The sequence below is a fragment of the Monodon monoceros genome, unplaced genomic scaffold (genome assembly GCF_005190385.1).
Source record: "Monodon monoceros isolate NGI ecotype Baffin Bay Population unplaced genomic scaffold, NGI_Narwhal_1 Super_Scaffold_5, whole genome shotgun sequence".
Lineage (NCBI taxonomy): Eukaryota > Metazoa > Chordata > Mammalia > Artiodactyla > Monodontidae > Monodon > Monodon monoceros.
The window spans coordinates 109,767,254-109,790,615 of record NW_021703782.1 but is presented as its reverse complement, the minus strand read 5'-3'; the positions used below and the strand labels follow the sequence as shown (position 1 = coordinate 109,790,615).

General features: G+C 59.8%; 1 protein-coding gene across 9 annotated transcripts in view; it reads left to right on the top strand.

Moving 5' to 3' along the window:
• The window catches only part of RALGDS (ral guanine nucleotide dissociation stimulator), a 47,572-nt gene extending 26,692 nt beyond the window's left edge, over positions 1 to 20,880 (top strand). The window contains exons 2-18 of one of the 9 annotated variants that reach the window (XM_029202052.1): positions 6,395 to 6,505; positions 7,442 to 7,635; positions 8,152 to 8,250; positions 9,077 to 9,270; positions 9,460 to 9,698; positions 10,412 to 10,627; positions 10,807 to 10,910; positions 11,354 to 11,438; positions 12,750 to 12,818; positions 13,206 to 13,301; positions 13,790 to 13,822; positions 14,120 to 14,241; positions 14,436 to 14,531; positions 14,842 to 15,043; positions 15,348 to 15,416; positions 16,900 to 17,014; positions 19,537 to 20,880. In XM_029202052.1, coding sequence (XP_029057885.1) covers positions 6,395 to 6,505; positions 7,442 to 7,635; positions 8,152 to 8,250; positions 9,077 to 9,270; positions 9,460 to 9,698; positions 10,412 to 10,627; positions 10,807 to 10,910; positions 11,354 to 11,438; positions 12,750 to 12,818; positions 13,206 to 13,301; positions 13,790 to 13,822; positions 14,120 to 14,241; positions 14,436 to 14,531; positions 14,842 to 15,043; positions 15,348 to 15,416; positions 16,900 to 17,014; positions 19,537 to 19,712 — 2,220 coding nt within the window. In that variant the 3' untranslated portion in view covers positions 19,713 to 20,880. Of the gene's footprint in view, positions 1 to 6,394; positions 6,506 to 7,441; positions 7,636 to 8,151; positions 8,251 to 9,076; positions 9,271 to 9,459; positions 9,699 to 10,411; positions 10,628 to 10,806; positions 10,911 to 11,353; positions 11,439 to 12,749; positions 12,819 to 13,205; positions 13,302 to 13,789; positions 13,823 to 14,119; positions 14,242 to 14,435; positions 14,532 to 14,841; positions 15,044 to 15,173; positions 15,417 to 16,899; positions 17,015 to 19,536 lie in introns of all 9 variants that reach the window. The other 8 variants (XM_029202051.1, XM_029202045.1, XM_029202048.1 and 5 more) reach the window with 8 other exon arrangements.
• Positions 20,881 to 23,362: the final 2,482 nt, after the last annotated feature.

The window sequence follows — 23,362 nt, the reverse complement described above, 5'->3', positions numbered from 1 at the left end:
CTGTCAGGTTCACGAGGGGCCTGACCGGCTGCCACCTGCTGGGCCCCCATGGACTCTCGGGTTCCCCTCTTGCTTTACTCCTCAGGGGCCAGGCTGGCTGGTACTGGGTCCTTGTTCCTTCTCTGGCGGGGAGGACTTCTCCGGACTGGGCACGCTGAGCTGTTTCCCCAGCGGCTCCGGGATGGCCCTGGGGCAGGAGCGGGTGGGGGCTCAGTGCTGGGAGGTGTTAGACCGCTGGCAGGCAGGACTGGGGCCCCGTCCTCAGCCTGGAAGTTAGCCGTTTCCAGGCCCTTCTTCACTGCTGGTGAGGAGGGTTTGGAGGAGACTTAGCACTGGCCACCTGCAGCCTCCTAGCAGGCCAGTGGGGGTGGTTTGGGGAGGTGGCACCCAGCCACCCAGTGAAGGACTGGCTGCCTGTAAGGCCCTCACAGCGTGGCACCATGCTGTGTCCGCCCTGCCTCAGGCTCGGCGTCCGGCCTCTCAGGCTCAGGAGTGCCGCGTTCCTGGACACGTGGCTCCAGTGAAGCCACTGTCCCCAACCCAGTTCTGAGGAGGTGGGAGTTGAAACCTGCAGCCCAGTGCAGGAGAAGCGGAACTTTGAGCAGCCCCCAGTTTCCATCCCCTGACCAGCCTGTGGCGGGGGGCGGGGGAGGGGGTGAGCCGATGGTTGCCAGAAGGGTGCTCGGTGAGCAGGGTGAGGGCACCCAGCATGGGCCTGCAGTCTGGGAGCTCAGGGAGTGCGTGTTGCCCGGCGTTTTCCTCTCCTCCCCAGGGAGCCCCCGGATGCTGGCACAGCCAGCTCTGCGGGCTTGAGGGAGGAACGATGTTGTCCTTTTGACCCAAGGGGCAGCGTCGCGCGTGCTGGTCCAGAGCTTGGGCTCTGGAGGGAGGAGAGCTGGGCTGGAAGGCCGGCTCAGCCTCTCGCAGCCCTAGACGTGCTCTCGTTCCCTGAGCCTTGGTTTCCTTATCTGGACTCGAGGCCAGTTGCTCCACTTAGGCTTCTGGTGAGGACCGAAAGAGACAGGCGGCCTGGCAAGCGGTCCCCATGGCGCCTGGTACTGCATCAGAGCCGGACAGGCCGTGGCTGCCACGATTGTGTCTTCTGACAGGGTGCTAGGGGAGTGCCCGTGCCCAGGGCTCCAGGAGGATGCTGGCCAGCCTGGTCAGCACGGTGCTTCCCAGGCCTGGTTCTCGTAGCTGACCCCAGGCCTATGGGTGCCCTGGCCATCCTGTGGCAGGAGCCCCGACCAATCCCCTCTCAGTGGAGAGGTGCGGGTGCGAGGGAACTGCCACTCCCCGCCCCCCCGCCCCCCTCTGGCTGTGTGACCTGAGGAAGCCTGTTCTGTCTCTGGTCTCCCTCCCTCTAGCATGTGTGTGACCAGGGGCTGAACTGCACTTTGAGGCTGTGACCGTGGCAGCCACCAGTGGAGCGAGGCCTAGGTGTGTCTCCACGGCACATGACTGTCACGGGCCAGGGTTCAAATCCCTGCCCCGGCTGCCTCTTCCTGGCTCCTGACGGGGATGAGCTCCCCGCCTGGCTTTCGCCACCCATCAAGAGAGGTGTCGGGAGGATTAAGTGTGATGAGCGTGCAAAGGGCCTGACACCTGGGAAATGCCCTCAAGTGCTGGATGCTGTGGCCAGTGGTGTTGATGTCAGCTGGCCCTCCCTCCACCCCCTCGTGAGAGGCCACCCTCCTCCTTAGCTGTCACCAGCCATGCCCCCTTGCAGGCCTGGCCCCTAGAGGCCTGACGGTCAGGAGCCGGTCCTGGGGGGGCAGGAGTACGAGGTGGGCAAGGCCAGCCTGAGGTCTGGTCTCCGCTCTCCACTGGCGGCACGTTTCTCTTCTAGACGCTGACGAGTAGCCAGGCTCGGGCTGGCCGAGAAGGTTCTTGGGGAGATGGGTCAGCCTCTTTGGAGGCTCAGCACAGGCTGGTCCCCAAACTGCAGTTTCTGGGGTCACTGAGCTCCCCGGTTGCCCTGCCACCCATGCACCTCGTGTGGTCCCCTACTAAGGCCACCTCTGGGCTGCAGTGCCTGGGGACCAGGAGCGTGGCCACCCCCATCCAGGGCTGACCTTGAGTCCTCACTGGGGGTCTGTTCATGTCCTCGGGCTCAGGGTGCAGGACACCCACCTGGGGTGGGGGCAGGCCCGAGGGTGGCGCCCCGTCGCCCACCGGGAGGGCCACACACATTTGGCGTTTTCTTTCTCCCTCCCTGGGCACACAATCTGAGAGATGAACCAGGGCTTGGACACTTTCTACTTGACCGTCTCCCCTGGGCCTTGGTCTCCACCTCTGTAAAATGGGTGCTCGACTTTGTATTCAAACTGTCCCGGGATCCTGGGATTCGGAGAGACTAAGCAGCCCTGTCTGATCCCTGATCCCTCTCGTGTTTTGGCTCCTGCACTCAGACAGAAGGCTAAAGGGTCGGAAAGCCGCAGGCCTGGTTCCTCCTCTGCACGGATTTAGGATGACCCGCCCTCCCTTTCACCTGGCCCTCCTCCAGCTCTCCGGGCATCTGGCAGGTCTCCCGGGAGGCTTTCCCTGGCCCCGTGTCCACTGTCAGCTCGCCAGCCACAGCGCCCTCAGGTCCTGTTCCTGGGTGCTTTGCCTGGCGCCGAGCCGCTCATGTCCCCTCTCGTGACCCCTGCCGCCTTCGTCCCCTTGGAGAGCTGCTGCCCTTCGCCCATCTCCCAGACAGTCTCACTGAGGCCAAGGGCTGCAGGGCTCAGCTGAGCTGGGAGCCAGAGCCCTGCAGGAAAGACAGTACCTGTGGGTCCGGTGGGCCCAGGGCTGCAGGGTGCTGGCGGGTGGCTGGGTCAGGGCCTCGGGTGACCTCTGTGACTCAGTGGGCCTGAGCAGCAGCTCAGCGGGGTGCCATGAGGTCCCCGGGCGGTGATCTCATGCACATGGGGGCCACCGCCCTCCCACTCCCCCCCCCCCGCCCCCGCTCGCCTGAGTGAGACCAGGTTTCTCCACGTGCAGCCCCAGGGAGGAGACCATGGTGTGGCTTCAGGCCCTCTTCCTCCGTGAGCCCCTGGCCAGTGAGGGGGAGACGGTCTGCAGCCAGAGGCGTCTGTGGGTCTGGAGGCCCCGCGTGGTCTCTAGTTGGAGCTTCCACAGCAAATGTACAGCTGTGTGGGAGGAGAGAGGTCACCAGGATGGGAGAAGGCGCCACCCCCGTGTGTGCAGGCACGAGCCACCTTCTGGGGGAGATGGCAGGGCTGGAAAAGGCCCAGTAGGTCCCCTCTGTTCTCTCCAGAAATGAGGGTGGGATCGGCTCCCGGCAACCCTGTTACTCTGTCTTGCGGGAATCAGGGCTCGGCCTGCAGTCAGTTGGGGCCACAGCATCCTGCTGGCCCATCACCCCAAGAAGGCTGATCAGGTGACACACTAACATGTCACCCAGGCTGTTTCCTTGTCCCTGGGGCTCCGGGCTGTGCTCCGAGGGACAGCGGGGTATGGGGCACCCTGGTGCCCGTTCTGCCAGCCTCTGCTCACGAGGGCCTGGAGGCATCTTACCACCCTCGCTCCAGACCCAAGTGGTGGTAGGCTGGGCAGTGTGTGCAAGGCCCAGCTGCCAGCTGGGTCCCCGGGCCCTGGGGACATCTGTGGGTGCCTGCTTGGGGCGGGACAGGAGGATCTGTCCCCTGAGGACACAGCCACCCACCTGGCGTTCTTTCCCCCTAAGAGCTCACTGCTGCCCTGTGGACGCCTCCCCCCAGCGTGTCTGCTGTTTGCTCAGCCGTGCCCTCCCCCGGGAGCTCCCCAGCCCCCGCCAGAGCACCCCCAGGGGCTTGGTGCTGCCCACACGGGCTGCCTGTTGCCGGGCCTGTGTGCTGTCTGCTCTGCTAACAGGATGGGTCACCTGTGGGGTCCAGGGCCCAGTCCTTCCTGCCCCAGAGGGTCCCGGGGCAGGTGCCAGGGCTGTCGGCCGCTGCCCTTCTCTGTCCCTGGAAGCCGGTGGGAGCGCAGAGCAGACGCCCCACTCTGCCGCTTCGTGCCCAGGATGCGGGCAGCTCTCTTTGGATCCCGCCCCGCCGTTGTCTCTTGGTCGATGGTTTAAATGGCGCCTGCTCTCTGCGCTGCTTGGACGATCTGGTTTTGTTCTTGCTGCTGGGCTGCGGTGAAGGGCCCGGAGAGGACAGGGTCAGCTCCGCGGGGCCGGAGCAGCTCCGCATCTGTGCCACGAGGCGGTGACTCCCCCTGGCCCAGCATGTGCGGCTCTCAGCGTCCTGCCCTGCCCCCCACCGGGCTGGCAGAAGGGGGCCCCTCGGGGTGGGGGAAGGGCTCGGGATCACATGACGCCTGGGCAGGGCAGCCAGCTGCTCCCTCTGCCAGCGAGGCCCATGGCTCACTGCAGAGCCGCTATTTAGACCCGCTCAGGGATGGCGAGGCCTCCCATTGGTTGGCCTGGCCAGGAAGCGCTTCTGTCCAGCAGGCCTTGATGGGGCCCCGCTGGGAGCCAGGTGCTGTGTGTGCTCCCACGGGGTTCGAGTCCCGTGCCCACAGTCAGGCAGGTCCAGCACGGGAACTCTATCAGGACACTGTCTGGCTCCAGGCTGGACCAGAGATGGCTGGAATCCCCTGGAGAGGGACGGGCCTTTCCAGGGCGGGCAGCAGCCTTTGCGAGAGGCAGTCGAGGACCCCTGAGGAGAGGTAGGGGTGGGTGGACAGGGCCCTGGTCTCACAGGTGGATGGCAGGCCCCTGACATCACCCATCACCGCGGCCTCTTCTAGGCCGGGGAAGGATGTGTGACCCAGGGGAGGAAAGTGCGCATCTGCTTCAGTTCTGCCTCAGGAGGAGGAGCTTCTCCTCCTCGATGGAAGGGCTGGACCTCCCCAAGCGTGGGCTCTGGAGATGAGGGACCTCTACCTGCGGGTTCCCTGCTGACTTCCAAGAAATGCCTGGCTGTGTCTCCGGAGAAGGCGAAGTGTCAGGAGCCCCTGTGTGATTGCACTGGCTTTCCTGTTGGTACAATGCCCAGAGTGGGAGGGCGGCCTTGGGTCAGAGGAAGTAGATTTCCGGAGGATGGCTCCCAGGCCTCCCAGAGCCCTTGAGGCAGGAGGTCCAGGCCCATCCCGCTCCCTAGCCCCTGACCCCAGGGGTGCTGATGTCCGGGGGTACAGCCCACAGGACACTGGGCACCTGGTTCCTACCCAGGGGCCCAGCTTAGGCCAAGGGATTTAGGGAAAGGCTGTCGGTGGGGCCCAGGCTGAGTCAGCACTTCCACTGGGCCTTCTGTGAGCTCCACACCCACCCTGAGCTGGGGCAGTGACCCGCGATCCTAGCTGCTGGCATTGACCATGTGAATGATGGCGCTTTGCCAGCTAGCACCTCCCCCCTCCTCCCTAAACTCTCAGAGGTCTGTCTCTTTACTCCTAGGCCCCCCTCCCCACTGCAAGCTCACCCCGTCCCTGGACAGGGGCAGTGGGAGAGGGGGTGGAGAACCCCAGGGCAGCAACGACTGAGTGACCTTGACCAGGCCTTGATGCAGCCCCCGGGCCAGCCTGCCCAGCAGGAGGGATCACTGCCTTTTAAAACAAGGGTCTTCCTGCCCGGGGTCTAGGAAGCAGCCAGATGACACCCCCCCCCCCAATTCCTGGCCTAGCCAAAGTCCCGTGGTTTTGGAGTTCTGTGGAACCCCAGGCATCAGCCCGGATGCCAGCACTGTCATCATTCTCATGCTGTCCCCATGCACGTGATGACGAACAGGGAACTGGGAACTCCTCTGTTGCCCAAGAAGGCACAAGACTGAATGAGCAGAAAGGGAAGGAAGTGGCCGTGGCTGTGGCTGTCGAGGATGCCCGCACCTGCCCCAGACCCGGGAGGCTGACTCCAGGGCTGGAGCAGCTGTTGCAGGTGCCGTCTGGGCACATGAGGGTGAGGGGGCCAGGGGCCTCACGCCCTGGGGGAGGCATCTTCTCGGGGGGCCAGAGCCCCCTAGGTGCAGTGGGCTGAGTTAGGGCCTCGGGGTCCCGGCTCTGCTGTTTACCCTCAGCGGCATGGCTTTGGATGGGTTGCCCTTCCCTCGGCTTCCGTGTAGTCACCTGTGAAATGACTGGATAACAGTACTCGCCTTGGGGTGGGGGCGGGAGCGGGGGGACCCCCCTGGGCAGGGGCAGGCTGTTGTTGGAACCCCACTGGGTACGTCTTGTTGACACCCAGCCATGGCTGGTGGGGTGAGGACGGGGGTGCTGGGGGCAGTGCCTGCCGCCCCGATAGTAACCCCCGGCCCTCCAGCTGTCGTCCTTTTAAATTCTGGGCTGGAGGTCTCTGTGGCCACCGACCTTTGCCTCATCTAGGGAGCAGGAAGTGGCACGGGGCGTCCCCTGCCACACAGCCAGGCAGGCCCCGACACCCCTGCCCGGTGGCCGGGCGCTGTCTTTGCAGAGCTCCACGCAGGAGATTGGCGAGGAGCTGGTCAACGGTGTCATCTACTCCATCTCCCTGCGCAAGGTTCAGGTGCACCACGGCGCCAACAAGGGCCAGCGCTGGCTCGGGGTAAGTGTGGATGGGGGGGGTCTCCGTGCCCAGAACCCCGACAAGGCCCGGGATGCAGGGGCCACCCTGGCCACTCCACTGGGCTCCCTCCCAGGGCTTTCCTGCCTGGGGGGCCCCCAGCCCTGCTCCCAAAGGAATCTGGGCCCTCAGCCCTCCCCTACTGTCCAGCCCTGGGCTGGGCCAAGTGCATAGTTCTCTGTTCACTTATTTGTATGAACATCAAAAAAAGACACTTCCATACTATTTCCACTTCATGTTAGGCTGGGATTACTTATGCATTTTGCCCCAGTATTTCTTGTTTTAACGACTGTCCTTCCACACCTTCGCCAAGGCTTTTCATCACCTTACTTAGTAGGGCTTTTTTTTTTTTTTTTTAACCCAAAAAGGACTCAGCCTACTATATATGGTTCTCTGCAACTTGCCGTCACGGAACACAACTCCATGACCCCTCCAGGTCAGAGCGGGGGCCTGACAAATACATAACATTTCAGAAGGGAGGCTGGTTAGCAACCATAACTCAGCCTTTCACTGCCGTGAACCTTGACGGGATTCCTTTCTGCAGCCATTTCCACAGTGCCGCCCTGAATAGCCTCTGGGTCCTAACATACCGTGCCTTTCCACCCCAGGCTGAGCCTCTGTTTTCTCATCTCTAGAACGGGGATGCTTTGCCAGGGATCCCGGGGACTCTGTCCTTAATACGGCAAGGTGCTGTCATTACTCAGCTAATAAAATGACCTGAAGGTGTTGGTATTGCGAGTTTTCATCGCCCCACCTCCAGTTCAAAAGCTGAGACCCTTTTTCTGTTCCGGGCACTCACGTCCCATCTCCGTCCAGAAGTCGCCGGGTGCTTGGGGCTTCCTCTGAGTTCCAGCCCCTGCCCGCCTAGTGGGCCACGGTGCTGTCGCTGACCGTCTGTGCCTCTCTGTCCCACCCCAGTATGAAAATGACTCGGCCCTGAACCTGTATGAGACCTGCAAGGTGCGGACCGTGAAGGCAGGCACGCTGGAGAAGCTGGTGGAGCACCTGGTGCCCGCCTTCCAGGGCAGCGACCTCTCCTATGTCACCATCTTCCTGTGCACCTACCGAGCCTTCACCACCACCCAGCGGGTCCTGGACCTGCTGTTCCAAAGGTGAGCGCCCCGCCCACCCACTGGCTGTGTGTCTTGGGAATGTCGCTTTACCTCTCTGAGCCTCAGTTTACTCACGTGAAGCCCGGGCTGCCAGGACTGTCGGATAAGCATGGACAGTGCGGCCCCGCACCCGGCCCTGTGGAAAGGGCTGCTGAGGGCTGGGGTGGTTTTAGTTAAGGTTTTCCTCTGCCCCATGGAGAAGCTCTCTGCTTCCAGCCGCTGGGCAGAACAGTTTTCCCATTTGTAAAGGAGGTTCCAGATTCTGTCTCAGGGGTCCTTCCTGGGAGTAGCCAGGGCAGGGCTGGCTGGGGGCCGGCTGAGGGCCCAGGCCCACTCAGGCATCTGTAAGGTGCTGGTTGGGCTCATTCCTTCAGCAAATACATACGAAGCGCCTACTGTGTGCAGGCACTTTTCTAGGCACTTGGCTTAATTCAGTGAACGGTGCAGACAAAAATCCCCGCCCTCCCGGGCTTCCATCCTAGCCGGGGGGCCAGCCAGTAACACTAGACGTCATAGCAGGTACGGTAGATGTGACGCCCTCACGGCCTCCTCTAGATACGGGTGCATCCTCCCTTATTCCAGCGAGGACGGCGGACCTCAGGACCAACTGAAAAAGTGAGTAGACTTTGGGTCTGATGGGAGGGGCTGGGCAGAACCCTGGCTGCCACACATCTTGTGATTCCCGCTGGAGGGCTGAGGTCTGGGGGCTTCTCCTGCAGGAGGAAAGGAGTCAGAGAGCTGTGGCTGGGGTCCCATGTCCCCAGGGAGCAGAGGGGAGGCTGGGGGCTCAGAGCCGGCCCCTGAGAGCATCCATCCCCCCTCAGATCCGGGGCCCAGGACAGGAGGTGTGGGGGGCAAGCTGCTGACACTTCAGCCTCGCAGCCCAGTGTGAGTGCTCAGCTGGGGCTCACGGGAGCGCAGGGGTCAGGGTCAGGGGGCTGGCTACGTCCCCACCACCAAGAATGGCGTCCCTGGGAGGACGAGACCCGCACCCCGGCGCACAGACCAAGGCAGCCGTCGGTGCGCGAGCTTCCGGTTCCGGTGCGCGAGGCCCGTGAAGGCCGGGCAGGGGCGCACTCTGCTTGTCCCTCCTCCCTCCCCTGTTTATGCAGCGCTTACTGTGTGCGGCCAGGCCAGCGCGGTGAACAGAGCGGGCGCGGCCCTCCCTGCCCTCCTGCAGTTTCCTTCCCAGTGGGGAGGGCCCGGGGGGCTGGGGGCAGACAGGAGAGAGTCAGGCTCCCCCGAGGAAGGGAGAGGTGGCCACCAGGGACGGAGGGCCCCTTCCTACCAGGCCTGCCGACCAGGCCTGCCCCCGCCTGGCAGCCCAGTGCGGGTGGGGCAGGGGCGGGCCCAGAAGCCCAGCCCCCATGGGGGAGCCAGGGGAGGGCCGCGTGGAAGGAAAGGCCAGGCCCCTGACTGCTGCCCGCCCGCCTGCCCCCAGTGCCGTCTCCTCCATCCTGGGCACCTGGCTGGACCAGTACTCCGAGGACTTCTGTCAGCCCCCGGACTTCCCGTGCCTCAAGCAGCTGGTGGCCTACGTGCAGCTCAACATGCCCGGCTCCGACCTGGAGCGCCGCGCCCACCTTCTCCTGGCCCAGCTGGAGCGCACAGAGCTCACCAAGGCAGAGCCGGAGGGTGAGGAGCGGGGTCGGTGCTGGACACGCAGGAGCCCCCGGGGCTGCCTCAGACCGCCCACGTGGGGACCGCTGGCGGGGAGACGTCCTGGGGTGCTTCTTGAGCTGAGGCTTCTCTAGAAGGCAGTGATGTGGTTTCTGTCTTAGAAAAAAAGGCAGGTGTGTTGCTGAGCTCCGCTCTTCTTTGCAGCTCTGGCTCCAGCTCTGAAGCCAACTGCAGCCCTTGAGCCAGTGCCGGCTCCAGCTCTAGCACCCAGGCCGGTGCCAGGTCCAGACCTCGAGCCAGCTCTGGGACCAGCACCAGCCCCAGCCCCAGAGCCTTCCTGGCCTTCGCCCGTGGCTGCAGAGAACGGGCTGGGTGAGGAGAAGCCTCACCTCCTGGCCTTCCCGCCCGACCTGGTGGCAGAGCAGTTCACGCTGATGGACGCGGTAGGCAGCTCATCTCAGCAGGGCGGGCAGGGGTGCACCTTCCTGCCCCAAATCCCATGACAAACCGTGTCGCCTGGGCAGGTTTCCTCACCCGAAGGCCTCGACTCCCCTCCAGGCTGTGGACCCGGGCCCCATCCCTCGCACACGGTGTCTGGGTGGAATGAGGTGGAGCGGTAGAAAGCTGGGCGGGGTCTGGCCCACCCGGTAGCGGACGGTCGCTCTCTCCATGGGCAGCCCCCCCCTGCCCCCCACGTCTGCTGAGGAGGCCTCACCAGCTTCAGCACTTAGCAGGCACCTGGTGCGTGCTAGAAGCCGTGGCAGACGCAGCCTCTGGTTGTAGTGCCCACGTGAATGGGCATCTGGACAGGGGACAGGCCTGAGGCATGATCAAGGGCTAAAAGCACCACCTGTATGGGCAGGTGTGAGCCGCTTCTCGTGCTGGGAGTTGGGGTGGACTGGGGAAGGTGGCCACCTCTCTTTCCTGCCAGGGTCACCCTGGGTCACCTTGCGCTGGGTGCCCACAGTGGGCAGGGAACAAAACCAAGAGACACCACCTCCCCGCACCTCCCCCGGCCGGGCTCGAGCCGCCTCCCCGGCTTCCAGAGCTCCAGCTCTGACCAGTGACCCTGCCTAGGCCTGGGGGTGCGGCTGGGGGGACTGTGGGCGTTGAGCTGGGGTGCAGCAGTGCCGGGTGACCTTCCCCTTGCCCCCAGGAGCTGTTCAAGAAGGTGGTGCCCTACCACTGCCTGGGCTCCATCTGGTCTCAGCGGGACAAGAGGGGCAAGGAACACCTGGCTCCCACCGTCCGTGCCACCGTCGCCCAGTTCAACAGTGTGGCCAACTGCGTCATCACCACCTGCCTCGGGGACCGGAGTGTGACGGCCCGCGCCAGGGCCCGGGTGTTGGAGCACTGGATCGAGGTGGCCCGGGTACGCGGCCGCCAAGGGCCCGGGGAGCCCTTTCTGCCCCTGAGTTGATCTCATCCGACCCCAGGAGCACCTCCCGGGGCATCTGTCCCATCCGGGAGGGGGGTGCCCCCCTAAGAGGGACTGAAGCTGGAGCAGGCGGGAGCTCGGCCCCCTCTCACAGCCTGGCCCCTCCCTCCCAGGAGTGCCGGGTCCTCAAGAACTTTTCGTCCCTCTACGCCATCCTCTCGGCTCTGCAGAGCAACTCCATCCACCGGCTGAAGAAGACGTGGGAAGAAGTTTCCAGGTGGGCAGGCTTCTCCCTGGAGGAGCTCCAGGGTGGACCTGGGGCCTTCCACGGGGCTGGGTGCTGCCTGGAACCTGCCCAGGGACAGCGCATCCTGGGGGCGGGGTCTCTCAGGGCCAGCAGTTCTGCCTCAGGACCCGGTCTCTTTCTCTGGCAGGTACTGGCTTGAGCCACGTTGGGGATTTTCATGTGTCTACTACACCCACACGACTCTGTGCACTTAAAATCAGAACTGGCCAAAACAGAGCCGCTCAGTCGACTGGGAATGGGGTTCCCCGGTGACCCACATGAGACCCACCCCTCCAGGCCTACCGAGCCCTTAGGGTCCAGCAGAACTCTGTTTGGAAACCACCCATCCAGGCAGTTGGGGTCTCTGGGTCCTCAAATGTTTTTGCCCCCGCACCCCTCCCCACCATGCCCTCCTTTCTCCTTCCTTCCCCCAGGGACAGCCTCCGCATCTTTCAGAAGCTGTCGGAGATTTTCTCAGATGAGAACAACTACTCCCTAAGCAGAGAGCTGCTCATCAAGGTAGAGTCCGGGGGCTCGGGGTGGAGGGGCTTATGTTCCCACTGAAAGTTTCTTCGAAAACTTCTCATGAGATCTGTCGGGTCTGTGGGCAGGTGGGGGGCAGTTTGGGAGATGGGAGGCCCTAGTGCAGGGATGGAGCAGGGCAGCTGGGCTGTTCTAGAGCTGCGGGCAGGTGAGGGGCAGGATTAGAGTCTCCTGGGTCCTCACTGGTCCCTCACCCAGCACTCGGGGTGGATGAGGTCAAGGGTGAGGGTCTCTTCCTTCCCCAGACCAGCCTAGCCCGTCCCCACAAAGCCAGGCCCTGCTGTTCCTGTCTGCGCTGACCTCCGAGGGCCAGGCACCCCGCCTGCCCAGGGATGGCACTGCAGGGGCCGCCCAGCCGTCGTCCAAATGAGCAGACCCAGGAGGTAGATCTGGGGGCTGGGGGCTCTTCCCTCTGCCTCAGGGCAGACACTGCAAAGGAATCCAGGGACTCTTCTCAGAGTCTCACCACAGGACCTTTGGTGGCCGTGACAGATGGCCCAGATGGCTTGTGGCAAGTGCACAGGGGTGCTAATGCATTCACAGGGGTCCTTCCCCGGAAACTTCCATACAAAGAGGAAGCAAAGTGTCACCACCCAGTGCTCCCAGCAGCCCCAGCTCACCCTCTCAGAGGTGGCACCAAGGAGACCCCTCCTGAGTGGCTGAAGGCAGAGCTCTGTGCAGGGGACATCCCGAGGGGCTCCGTGGGGCTGTGAAGGCCTTGGCGCGGCAGACACCCTGCTCAGCCAGGCCCCCCCAGACTCCCTGTCCCTCTCTCGATGGCTCGCCCGGCGGGGGGCCGGCACACACCAGAGGCTCTGAGCCCTTCTGAGGCTCATTCAGAGGCAAGGCAATGCCTGTCTCTGGGCTTCAGCTTCCTCATCCGGAAAGTGGGCGAATGCTGACCCCAGGGCGCCAACCTCACGGGGAGGCAGTGAGGTTCAAGGGGGAAGGGAAATCTGCGTGAGTTCTGTGCAGGACCCTCCTACCCTCCTGCAGAGGCGGGGGGTCGGGGGGAGCAGCACAGCCACAGTGATGGAGGCGTGGCGCTGAGCCCTCGGAGACCCCGAGGGGCAGGTGTAATCCTTACCTGTACTTTCCAAGGAGGCCGGGCTGCTGACCCACGTTCCCACAGCCCGTGAGCACCCGAGCAGGGCTGCAGATCTAGGAATGGAGTACACTGGGATGGCTGGAGCGTTTGCACCAGTGACCAGGGCCAAGGTCGTGTCTGCTGGTGGTTGATGGGGGGAGGGTCAGAAGGCCTCACCGACCCTGTCCTCGGCCCTGCAGGAGGGGACCTCCAAGTTTGCCACCCTGGAGATGAACCCCAAGAGAGCCCAGAGGCGGCCGAAGGAGGTGGTGAGTGTGCCTGAGGCTGGGAGAGGAGGGGCCGCCCCGAGCCCCCCGCTCCTATAGCTGCGCTGCCTGACATGACCCTTAGACCGACCTACTCCGGGGCCTGGGGGCGCTGCGCCCTGAACAGCTGGTGTCGGGGGACTAGTAACCACCAGAGCAGGGGCCTGGAAGATCTGGGCCCACTGGGGATTGGGGAGGGGCCATAGATTTTGGGGATTTGCCAAATACCAAGCCTGCAAGGTGACTTGAGGGAGTTTGGGTCCATGCACACTGGGAGGGGGATTGGGGGGAAAAGGCTAAAGGTCCCCAGGCTGCTCCAAGTGGGAGGCCTGAGTGGGGCTGAGGGGTTTTCAGGGGAGGGGCCTTGCTCATCAGTCCCCCCCCCCCCAGTTGTCACAGGGTGTCATCCAGGGCACCGTCCCCTACCTGGGCACGTTCCTCACAGACCTGGTGATGCTGGACACTGCAATGAAGGACTATCTGTATGTGAGTGAACCCAGGGCCGGGGTCGGGGGGGTCCTGAGCCCCGAGCTCTCAGCAGAGGGTGCACCTCATCTTACGAGAGCCCCCTGGCCGCCCCTGTGTCCCGGGGACACCTGCCTGTCTCGGCAGTGAGTGAACAGAGCTTGGTGCCCGCCTGGTGGGGCTCAGCAGAGCTGCAAGGGGTTTGACCCAGCAGGACACAGCCCCTCCCTCAGGTGGCGGCCATGGGTGGAGAGGCTGGGCCCTCCAGGGTCAGGCACATGTGGCCAACCTGGCCTTCCTGCCCAAGGCCTCAGTCTCTCTAACTGTCCTCAGACCCCTGAGCCGCGGCGCCCCTCCCACCCCGCCCCGGCACCCCGGCCCCACCCAGGTCCAGGTGTGTGCTGTGCTGCCCCCTGGTGTGTGCTCTGGGTAGTGCAGCCTGAGACCCGTGAGGGGCGGTCATGGGCTAGGGGACACTTTCTGATGGACGCTGGCCATGTGCTTTCCAGGGGAGACTGATCAACTTCGAGAAGAGGAGGAAGGTGAGCAGACGCAGCCTCACGGGAAGGGGGCCCGTGTGGGGGGCGGGATCAGAGAGCCACCTGGCTAGAACAGCTGGCTCCGACCCCTCCCTGTCACATTTTTCGGGAGAGCTGGATACAGAGAGAGGGGGAGCCTTTCCCACGGGAGGATGGGGCAGGAGGTCGAATCAAGGACACCTTCCTGGAGGGGCTGTTTGAACCTGGCTGTGAGGACAGGGTGGGAAGTGGGGACCCAGAGGCTGGCACAGGCCCGGCCGACCCAGACCGTCAGCACCCTGTCCTCCCCTCTGGCCCCAGGAGTTCGAAGTGATCGCCCAGATCAAGCTGCTCCAATCGGCCTGCAACAATTACAGCATCGCAGCCGAAGAGCACTTTGGGGCCTGGTTCCGGGCTATGGAGCGGCTCAGCGAGGCTGACAGGTGAGTCCGGGCAGGAGCTGGGGGGGTACACGTGGGCTGTCCCTGGGCAGCTCTAGAGAGCCTGTGGCTTGGGATCCTGGGCAGCCTTGGGTGCCGTCGCTGGTGACGGCCGGGCCCCTGGACTCTAGCTGCCGGGCAGGCACCGGGAGGGAGACCCGGGTGCGACTCCCCACAGCCGCCGCTTTGTCCTGTAGCTACTCCTTGTCGTGTGAGCTGGAGCCCCCTTCCGAGTCGGCCAGCAACACCCTCAAGGTCAAGAAGAGCACGGCCATCGTCAAGCGCTGGAGCGAGTTGAGTGCCCGGGTGGGCAGGGGCGCTCCCTCGGGGCTCAGGGAAGCTTCGGGCTGCGAGTGGGCTCGGGAGTCAGGCAGCTGGCCCTGGGATCCCAGCTCCCCCGCCGACAGCCCTGTGACTGGGCCACTTGCTCCACCCCTCTGGGCCTCAGTTTTTCGCCCTGTGAAATGGGGTGATGCTAAATGATCTGTCGGACGCTGGAGCCAACGGGGTGATGGCCTGAGCACTCGGTACAGAGTGTAGGGGACAGGGGAGGGCTGTGTCCCAGGAGAGGCCTCCCCCAAGTCAGCCAGCCCTTCCATGCAGCCGCCAGGCCCCCAGCACGGAGCTCAGTACCGGCAGCAGCTACCACTCCAAGTCCTGTGACCAGCTCAGGTGCGGCCCCTACCTCAGCAGCGGGGACATTGCCGACGCACTGAGTGTCCACTCGGCCGGCTCCTCCAGCTCCGATGTGGAGGAGGTCACCATGAGCTTTGTCCCAGAGTCCCCTGACGGCCAGGAGAAGAAGGTGACTGCCCCACCCCCTCCCTGACAGCCCTTCTCAGCCCTTCCTAGGGCCAGAGTTCCCCGCTGCACACCAGAAGCCCCCGGAGCTGGACAGTGGCCCGGGGCTTCCGCTGATCGTGCCGTCCCCGCAGTTCTGGGAGCGCACCTCCCAGTCGTCCCCAGAGACCTCCGGCATCAGCTCGGCCTCCAGTAGCACCTCGTCCTCCTCAGCCTCCACCACGCCCGTGGCCACCACGCGCACCCACAAGCGCTCCGTGTCAGGGGTCTGCAGCTACAGCTCCTCCCTGCCCCTCTACAACCAGCAGGTGGGCGACTGCTGCATCATCCGGGTGAGCCTGGACGTGGACAACGGCAACATGTACAAGAGCATCCTGGTGAGCCGGGCGGGCGTCCCCGCGGGCCCCTCACTCTGCCGGGCAGCAAATCCATATTGAACACCATGGGTCATCCCTGCCCTCCCAGAGCTGGTCTCCTGGTGGGTTGGGAAGGACAGAGGGCCAACCAGGGAAAGGAATCAAAACAGCTAGTGGGGGCTTCCCTGGTGGCGCGCAGTGGCTGAGAGTCCGCCTGCCGATGCAGGGGACGCGGGTTCGTGCCCCGGTCCGGGAAGATCCCGCATACCGCGGAGCGGCTGGGCCCGTGAGCCATGGCCGCTGGGCCTGCGCGTCCGGAGCCTGTGCTCCGCAGCGGGAGAGGCCACAGCAGTGAGAGGCCCGCGTATGGCAAAAAAACAAAACAAAACAATAAAACAGCTAGTGTGTCGATGGTGATCTGTGCCGGGGTGGTTGACTAGGGGTTTACAGCAGCAGTGGGGCAGGACCTCACCCATAAAGGCCCTGAGTGTGGTGGGGAGGAGGGAGCAGCGTGCAGCCTCCCAGGATGGGAGTGTGCCTGGGGCTTGGAGGAGAAGCAGGAGGTCCGCAGTGAAGGAGCAGGGGTCGGGGGAAGAGTAGGGCTCAGCAGAGCAGGCCAGCGTCGGGGGCCTGGATCTCATGCGAGACAGGTGGGAGCACTGTTCGTTGGAGCACAGGAGGGGCAGCAGTGACTTCCGGCCTCTCCGCGGGCGATGGGCTGGTGCCGGCAGCAGCAGGGCGGCCAGTTAGGAGGCGGCGGCTGCAATCCAGGGTGGGTAGCAATGGCTGCACCAGGCTGGTGGCCGTGGAGGTGGCCGGCAGTGTCAGACACCGGGGATAGTTGGAGGGGATATGTTGAGGGGGGGTTGGGGGCTGGGGGGACTCCTCTCATCCTCCAGAGCTCAGGCTGCCAGTGAGTCATTTGCACCCCCAGAATCCTCCCCCATCCTCCCACACTGGGTCAGATGCCCCATTAACACTGTCACCTGTGTCACCCCGAATCTAAGGCCTGCCTGTGCTCTGGCCCTTGGGGTCGAGGCAGCAGGGCTCGGCCTGCACGCTCCACCACTGCAGCCTCCAGCCAGTGCAGGCCTGGCACGTAGGCGGCCACTGGGCATCCAGCCAGCTGCTCCTCTCTCACCTCCAGGGCTGGGACTAGATGCCGTCTGTACCCAGGTGCAATGATACCGTTGTCCCGGATGGGCAGGATCAAGGGGGACGGTTAAGGGGAGCAGCCCCGGGGGCAGGCGGTTGCCCTAGGTGGTGTTGGGAGGAGGTGGCAGGCTTGCAGGAGTTGGGGGGTAAGTGATCAGGGTCCATGGAGGCCTCCGCAGAGGGGCAGGAGAAGGAGGCGCAACCCCCCTGGACCCAGCCTCGGGTCAGAGGCTGTGAGCCCCTGTGCGCACAGCGCCGAGGCAGCTCTGAGGGCCCTTGGCTGCTACACCCTGGACCCTCAAGCTACGCCAGACCCTTGCCCTGATGGCCTGTCCCCCACCCCGTCCAGGTGACCAGCCAAGACAAGGCTCCAGCTGTAATCCGCAAAGCCATGGACAAACACAACCTGGATGAGGATGAGCCAGAAGACTACGAGCTGGTGCAGGTTATTTCGGACGATCGAAGTAAGTCAGGGCCGGTCAGGCGGGCGATGGGGCCGGGAGGCAGGGAGCACCGTGCCCCAGGCCCACCACCCCAGAAGACATGCCACCAGGGTGGGCGTGGGCTTTGTCCACACACAGACCTGCCTAGGGGCAGCTCTGGATGCCCCCAGTGTCTCCTCACTGGCCCCTGGTGGCTGCTGGACCCTTGTTCCTTGCCTTTCCGTGGCCGTGAATAGTCAGTGGGAGACCTCGTTCAGTGCTAGCATGGTTGAGGAGGGGAGAGAAAAGGCTGTTCTCCTGGGGCCAGGCAGCCAGATGGCCGAGCCCACAGGCCGTACAAAAGTGCGTTTTCTGGCTAAGATGGGAAATGAGTGCTTCAGAAAAGATCACGACTACCGTGGATTAAAGCATCGAATTTGTGAAAATCCATGAACGTAGGACACTGTCTTAGTCCGTTCTGGCTGTTATAACAAAATACCACCACTGGTGGCTTCTAAATGACAGAAATTTATCTCTCCTGGTTCTGGAGCTAGAAGTCCAAGATCAGGGTGCCAGCATGGTCAGGTTCTGGTGAAGGCCCTCTTCTGGGTTGCGGGTGGCTGACTTCTCACTATGAACCCAAATGGTGGAAGGGCGTGGGGAGCTCTCTGGGGTCCCTTTCATAAGGGCACGAATCCCATTCGTGGGGCTCCACCCTGATGACCTAATGGCCTCCCAAAGGCCTCACCTCCTAATCCCATCACATTGGGGGTTAGGATTTCAACAAATTTAGAGAGGACACCAACTTTCAGCCCATAGTAGATACTAAACACAGAGGCTACTAGGGAGCAGCTGGGTATTCTAAAAACTGGGAAAGGGAAAGGATCAAGAACAAGCACAGACTTGGAACCAGACAGCTACAGCTTGTAGACCTCGGGCAAATTCCTTAAGTCCTCTGTGCCTATTTTCCCATCCCCACAATGGAGATAAAATAGGTAGTGAGTTGATCCATATATACATGGATTATATGCTCATGTGTGTACGTGTGCCATAGATGTGCCATAACTGCAAAGATTATCATCACTCTTTCCTTTCCCATGCTGCATTCACAGCCATTACCCAGACAGTTAGCAATGACCCGCCACGACCGCTAGAAATTGTTTTCTAAATCCTCTCTTAACCTTGTTGCACCATTTTGGTGAGGTAAGCAAGGCAGGTGGGACCCCCATCTTACAGAAAAGGAAGCCTGAGACCTAGACAGGTTAACGACCAGAGTAAGAGCCACACGATGGAGCCCAGAGCACACATGTTCCAGCCCAGCAGTGGAGAGTAACAGGCTCAAGGCCAGAGGAGAGGGTGGGAAACAGAGCCAAGAGCAAGTACCTGCTGGGATCCTGGCACCCTATGAAACCCTGTGCAGGAGGCCTGGGGCAAAGCCCGCCCTTAACTTGGCCCCAGAGCCCTTGTCCTGAGTTGTGCAGGATTCCGGGGAGGTGATCTAGGTTTTAGAAAGCTTATTGCAGCTGGACCTCCCGATCAGTGAAGGCAGCAGGGGGCAGGATGGGATGACCCTTTGCCAGCTGCAGACTGAGGTGGGGCTTCCTGGAGTCGGAGTCCTTTTTATTTTTATTTTATTTTTATTTTTGGCTGTGTCGGGTCTTCGTTGCTGCGCACAGGCTTTCTGTAGTTGCGGCAAGCGGGGGCTACTCTTTGTTGCGGTGCGCGGGCTTCTCATTGCGGTGGCTTCTCTTGTTGCAGAGCGCGGGCTCTAGGTGCGCAGGCTTCAGTAGTTTTGGCACTCAGTCTCAGTAGTTGTAGTGCATGGGCTTAGTAGTTGTGATGCGCAGGCTCTAAGGTACACGGGCTTCAGTAGTTGTGGCGCACGGGCTTAGTTGTTCCACGGCATGTGGGACCTTCCCGGACCAGGGATCGAACCTATGTCCCCTGCGTTGGCAGGCGTATTCTTAACCACTGCACCAACAGGGAAGTCCCCAGAGTCCTTTTAGTTTTTGAGTTCCTTTTTTCTTTTTTTTTTTAAATTAATTACTTATTTATTTTTGACTGCGCTGGGTCTTCGTTGCTGCGTGCGGGCTTTCTCTAGTTGTGGCGAGAGGGGGCTACTCTTTGTTGTGGTACGCAGGCTTCTCACTGCGGTGCCTTCTCTTGTTGCGGAGCACGGGCTCTAGGCGTGCAGACTTCAGTAGCTGCGGCACACGGGCTCAGTAGTTGTGGCTCGCGGGCTCTAGAGCACAGGCTCAGTAGTTGTGGCGCACGGGCTTAGTTGTTCCACGGCATGTGGGATCTTCCCAGACCAAGGATCAAACCCGTGTCTCCTGCATTGGCAGGCGGATTCTTAACCACTGTGCCACCAGGGAAGTCCCTCAGTGCCTCAGCAGAGTCTGTCCCAGGCAGGTGTCATTAAGAGGGGTCCTTGGTGGTCCTGGAGTTGCATTGAGGGGTCTCAGGTGTCTGGATCAGGCCTGCCCTCCTGGGGGCTCTCAAGTGGTGGGGTGTCCAGTGGGGCCCGCATAAGCACAGCTGACCCTCTGCCCCTCCCCGACCAGAGCTGAAGATCCCTGACAACGCCAACGTGTTCTACGCCATGAACTCTACTGCCAACTATGACTTTGTCCTAAAGAAACGGACCTTCACCAAGGGGGCAAAGGTCAGGCATGGAGCCAGCTCTACCCTCCCGCGCATGAAACAGAAGGGACTCAAGATTGCCAAGGGCATCTTCTAACTTGTCCCTAGCTGGCCAGCCACAGAGCTGCCCTTTCCAGGGTCTAGCTGGCTGGGCAACTAAGCACTTACAGACTACAGTGGCTCAGGCCAGGTGGGCACCTGTGCCCAAGCTGCCAGCCCAGGCCACCCCCAGACTCCAGTTTCACCCTGAACCTCTCCTGCTGCCGGGATTGATGCCTGCCAGTCGATGGGCTGACCTGGCCTCCCGTGGACCACTCGCTGCCTTAGGTGCCTTCTGCTCTCTGGAACCAGAGGACTAGCTGACTTTTGCCAAGGAGCGCTGCCAATGGGCACGGAGCCCTGCATGCCGCCGGGCACTGCCCCTCCGTACACTTCCCTCACACCTTCCCAGGTGTGGGCCACTGCCACCTGTGCCCATGGGCACCCCAGGGCACTACTCATCCACCGGGTCTGACCACTGCAGTTCTCTCCTCCCACCATTGTGGCCTTCCTCAGGCTGCACCAAAGATTCCATCATCAGGGCCAACTGAAAGTGAGGGAGTCTCGCCCACTGCCCACTCCAGCCCTCCCCTGGCAGAGGAGAGAGACACCCCCTTCACGGACCACACTCTTAACCGGTGAGTGAGGACGGTCTCGGCCAAGTCCCACTGATGTCAGATTTCATGACACTGCAAGTGCCATCCACCACTGCATCCTGGGCTTTACGAGACCACACGAGACGGGGATTGGTGGGAAAGGAGGGTTTCGGGGGGAGGGGAGGGGGATTGAATATTTGTATAAAAGGTGAAAAAAAATGTTTACCAGTTGGGGAGGGGCAATATTTATTTGTTGTAAATAGCAAATGCTAGACTTGAATATTATATTAAAATCCTGTTTCTACTATAGCCTGGGAGTTGTGGTATTGTTCTTTCATTGCCTGTGCTCATTGAAGTGAGATATAGACTCTCACATTCCATGTTCAAATAGGAAATCTTGCAGGGTTATTGGTTTATTTTACACAGGAAATAAAGAAGGGCAGGAAAAGCAAGAAGGGCCAGCCGCCCTTCTCTGGCTCACTTAAGGAAACAGAGAAGTCCACCTTTCACAGAGCAGATGTTCACTTCAGTATCATTAAACTGGGCCATGAGCTGAGACAGCCCCTCAGAACCCCTGATATTTGAATTTGGAAGTGCTTTCACACGGCATAGCAGCAACCTGTGAAATTCCAGTGTTTTTAAAAACAACGTTTTGGGGACTTCCCTGGTGGCGCAGTGGTTAAGACTCCGCGCTCCCAATGCAGGGGGCCCGGGTTCGATCCCTGGTCAAGAAACTAGATCCCACATGCATGCCGCACCTAAGAGTTCGCATGCCACAACTAAGGAGCCCGCGTGCCACAACTAAGACCCAGTGCAACCAAATAAATAAATAAATAAATAAATATTTTTAAAATAAATAAAAATAACGTTTTTAACAGAAAATGGTGGAGTAAAGATCAGTCTCTCCATGGAAACAACAGTGAAGCTGGGGGAAATAAACTATCAGAATCAACACTTTTGAGACTCTGGAACCTCATCAGACACAGCAACCAGGAGAGTGCTTGAGGAAGGGTGATGGCTGCTGAACTTCAGCTGTTAAGGAAATCTCTGTCAGGTCACACACTGACCCCCTGAGACAATGGGGCAGAAGCTGCAGTGACTACACAACAAGGGATATAGGCCTTGCAAAAACAGTTTGGAAAAGTCACTACAGAAACGGAAGACGGCAGCCCTCAAGCAACAGAAGCGATCCCTGAGGAGGGGGAGAGTCTGATTTCCAGAGTTACGATATTATAATTCTCAATATCCAGGTCTCAACAAATCACAAAGCATATCAATAAACAGAAAAATAGGGCTTGTTCACAGGAAAAAAAAAAAAAAAAAAAAGAATTGGACAGAAACTATCCCTGAGGAGGCTCAGACATTAAAATTACGAGTCAAAGACGTTAAGTCAGCTGTCTTGAATATGTTCGGCGAGCGAAAAGGAGCCACGGACGAAAAACTAAAGGAAATCCAGAGAACAATGTAAGAACATATAGGGAATTTAGTAAAGAGATAGAAATTATAAAAATAAACCAAGTGGAAATTCTGGATCTGAAAAGTACAATGACTGAAATGAAGAACTCACTAGTGGGGTTCAGTGGCAGATTTGAGCCGTCAGAAGAAAGAATCCGTGAACTAAGGCAGTTGACATTATTCTGCCTGAGGAGCAGAAAGGAAAAAGAAGGAAGAAGATTGAACAGACCCAGAGGGACTGTGGGGACACCATCCAATGTAACTGCATATGCATAAAGAGAGTCCCAGAAGGAGAGAGATTATTTGAAGAAATAATGGCTGAAAACATCTCAAATTTGATCAAAGACATAAGTCTACACATTAAGAAGCTCAATGAACTCCAAGCATGATAAACTCAAAGAGAGCCACACAAGACACATTACAACACAACTGTTGAAAGACAAAAAGGAAATCTTGAAAGCAGCAAGAAAGAAACAGTCATGTGCAAGGGGTGGGGTGGGGTCCCTCCACAATAAGATTAACAGCTGAGTTTTTTCATCAGAAACCATGGGAACCAGAAGGCTGTAGAGTGACATGGTTAAAGTGTTGAAAGATGAGAATTCCCTGGTAGTCCAGTGGTTAGGACTGTGTGCTTCCACTGCAGGGGGCACAGGTTCAATCCCCAGTCAGGGAACTAAGATCCCGCATGCCAAGCGGTGTGGCCAAAAACAATAAAAAATAAAGTGTTGAAAGAAAAAGAATTCTGTATGTAGTAAACTATCCTTTAAGGATGAAGGGAAATTAAGATGTTGCCAGATAAACAAAGTTAAGGCAGTTTGTTATTAATAGTCCTGCCTACAAGGAATGCTAAAGGGAGCCTTTTGGGTTGAATGAAAGAGCACTAGACTGTAACTCCAAGCCATGTGAAAAAGTAAAGAACACTAGGTGAGGTAACTAATAGGTAATTCTAAAAGCCTGTATTGTTGCACTTTTGTTTGTACCTTTTCTTTTTTTTCTATATGACTTAAAACGCAGATTCATAAAACGATAAGTATAAGTGTGTTAATGGGAACAGAATGTATAAAGACATAACCTGTGACAACAACCACATAAAGGGGGAGGGATGGAGATCAGAGGAGCTGCATGTTTGTATACTACTGAAACTAATTTGGTATTATTCAAACTAGACTGTTACGAGTTTAAGATGTTCCTTGTAATCCCAAAGGCAATCAATAAGAAAATATTTTTTTAGAAATGCACAGGAAAGAAAGGAATCAAAATGGTGCACTATTAAAAAAAGATCAACCAAAGGAATTCCCCAGCGGTCCAGTGATTAGAACTCTGCACTTTCACTGCCGAGGGCCCAGGTTCAGTCCCTGGTCAGGGAACTAAGATCCCACAAGCTGCGAGGTGTGGCCAAAAACAAAAAAATTTTTTTAATTAAAAAAAAAAATCAAAGCCTTAAAAAGCAATAGTGGTGGAATTGAGGAGCAAAAAGTGTAGAAGACATACAGTTATACGAACAAATAGCTAAATGGAAGAAGAAAATGCTTATCAGTAATTACTGTAAATGTAAATGGGTTAAACTCTCCAATTAAAAGTCAGAGTGATAAAATGGATTTTTAAAAAACCTGATCCACCTATCTACAACGATATGAAAAAGTTGAAATAAAGGATG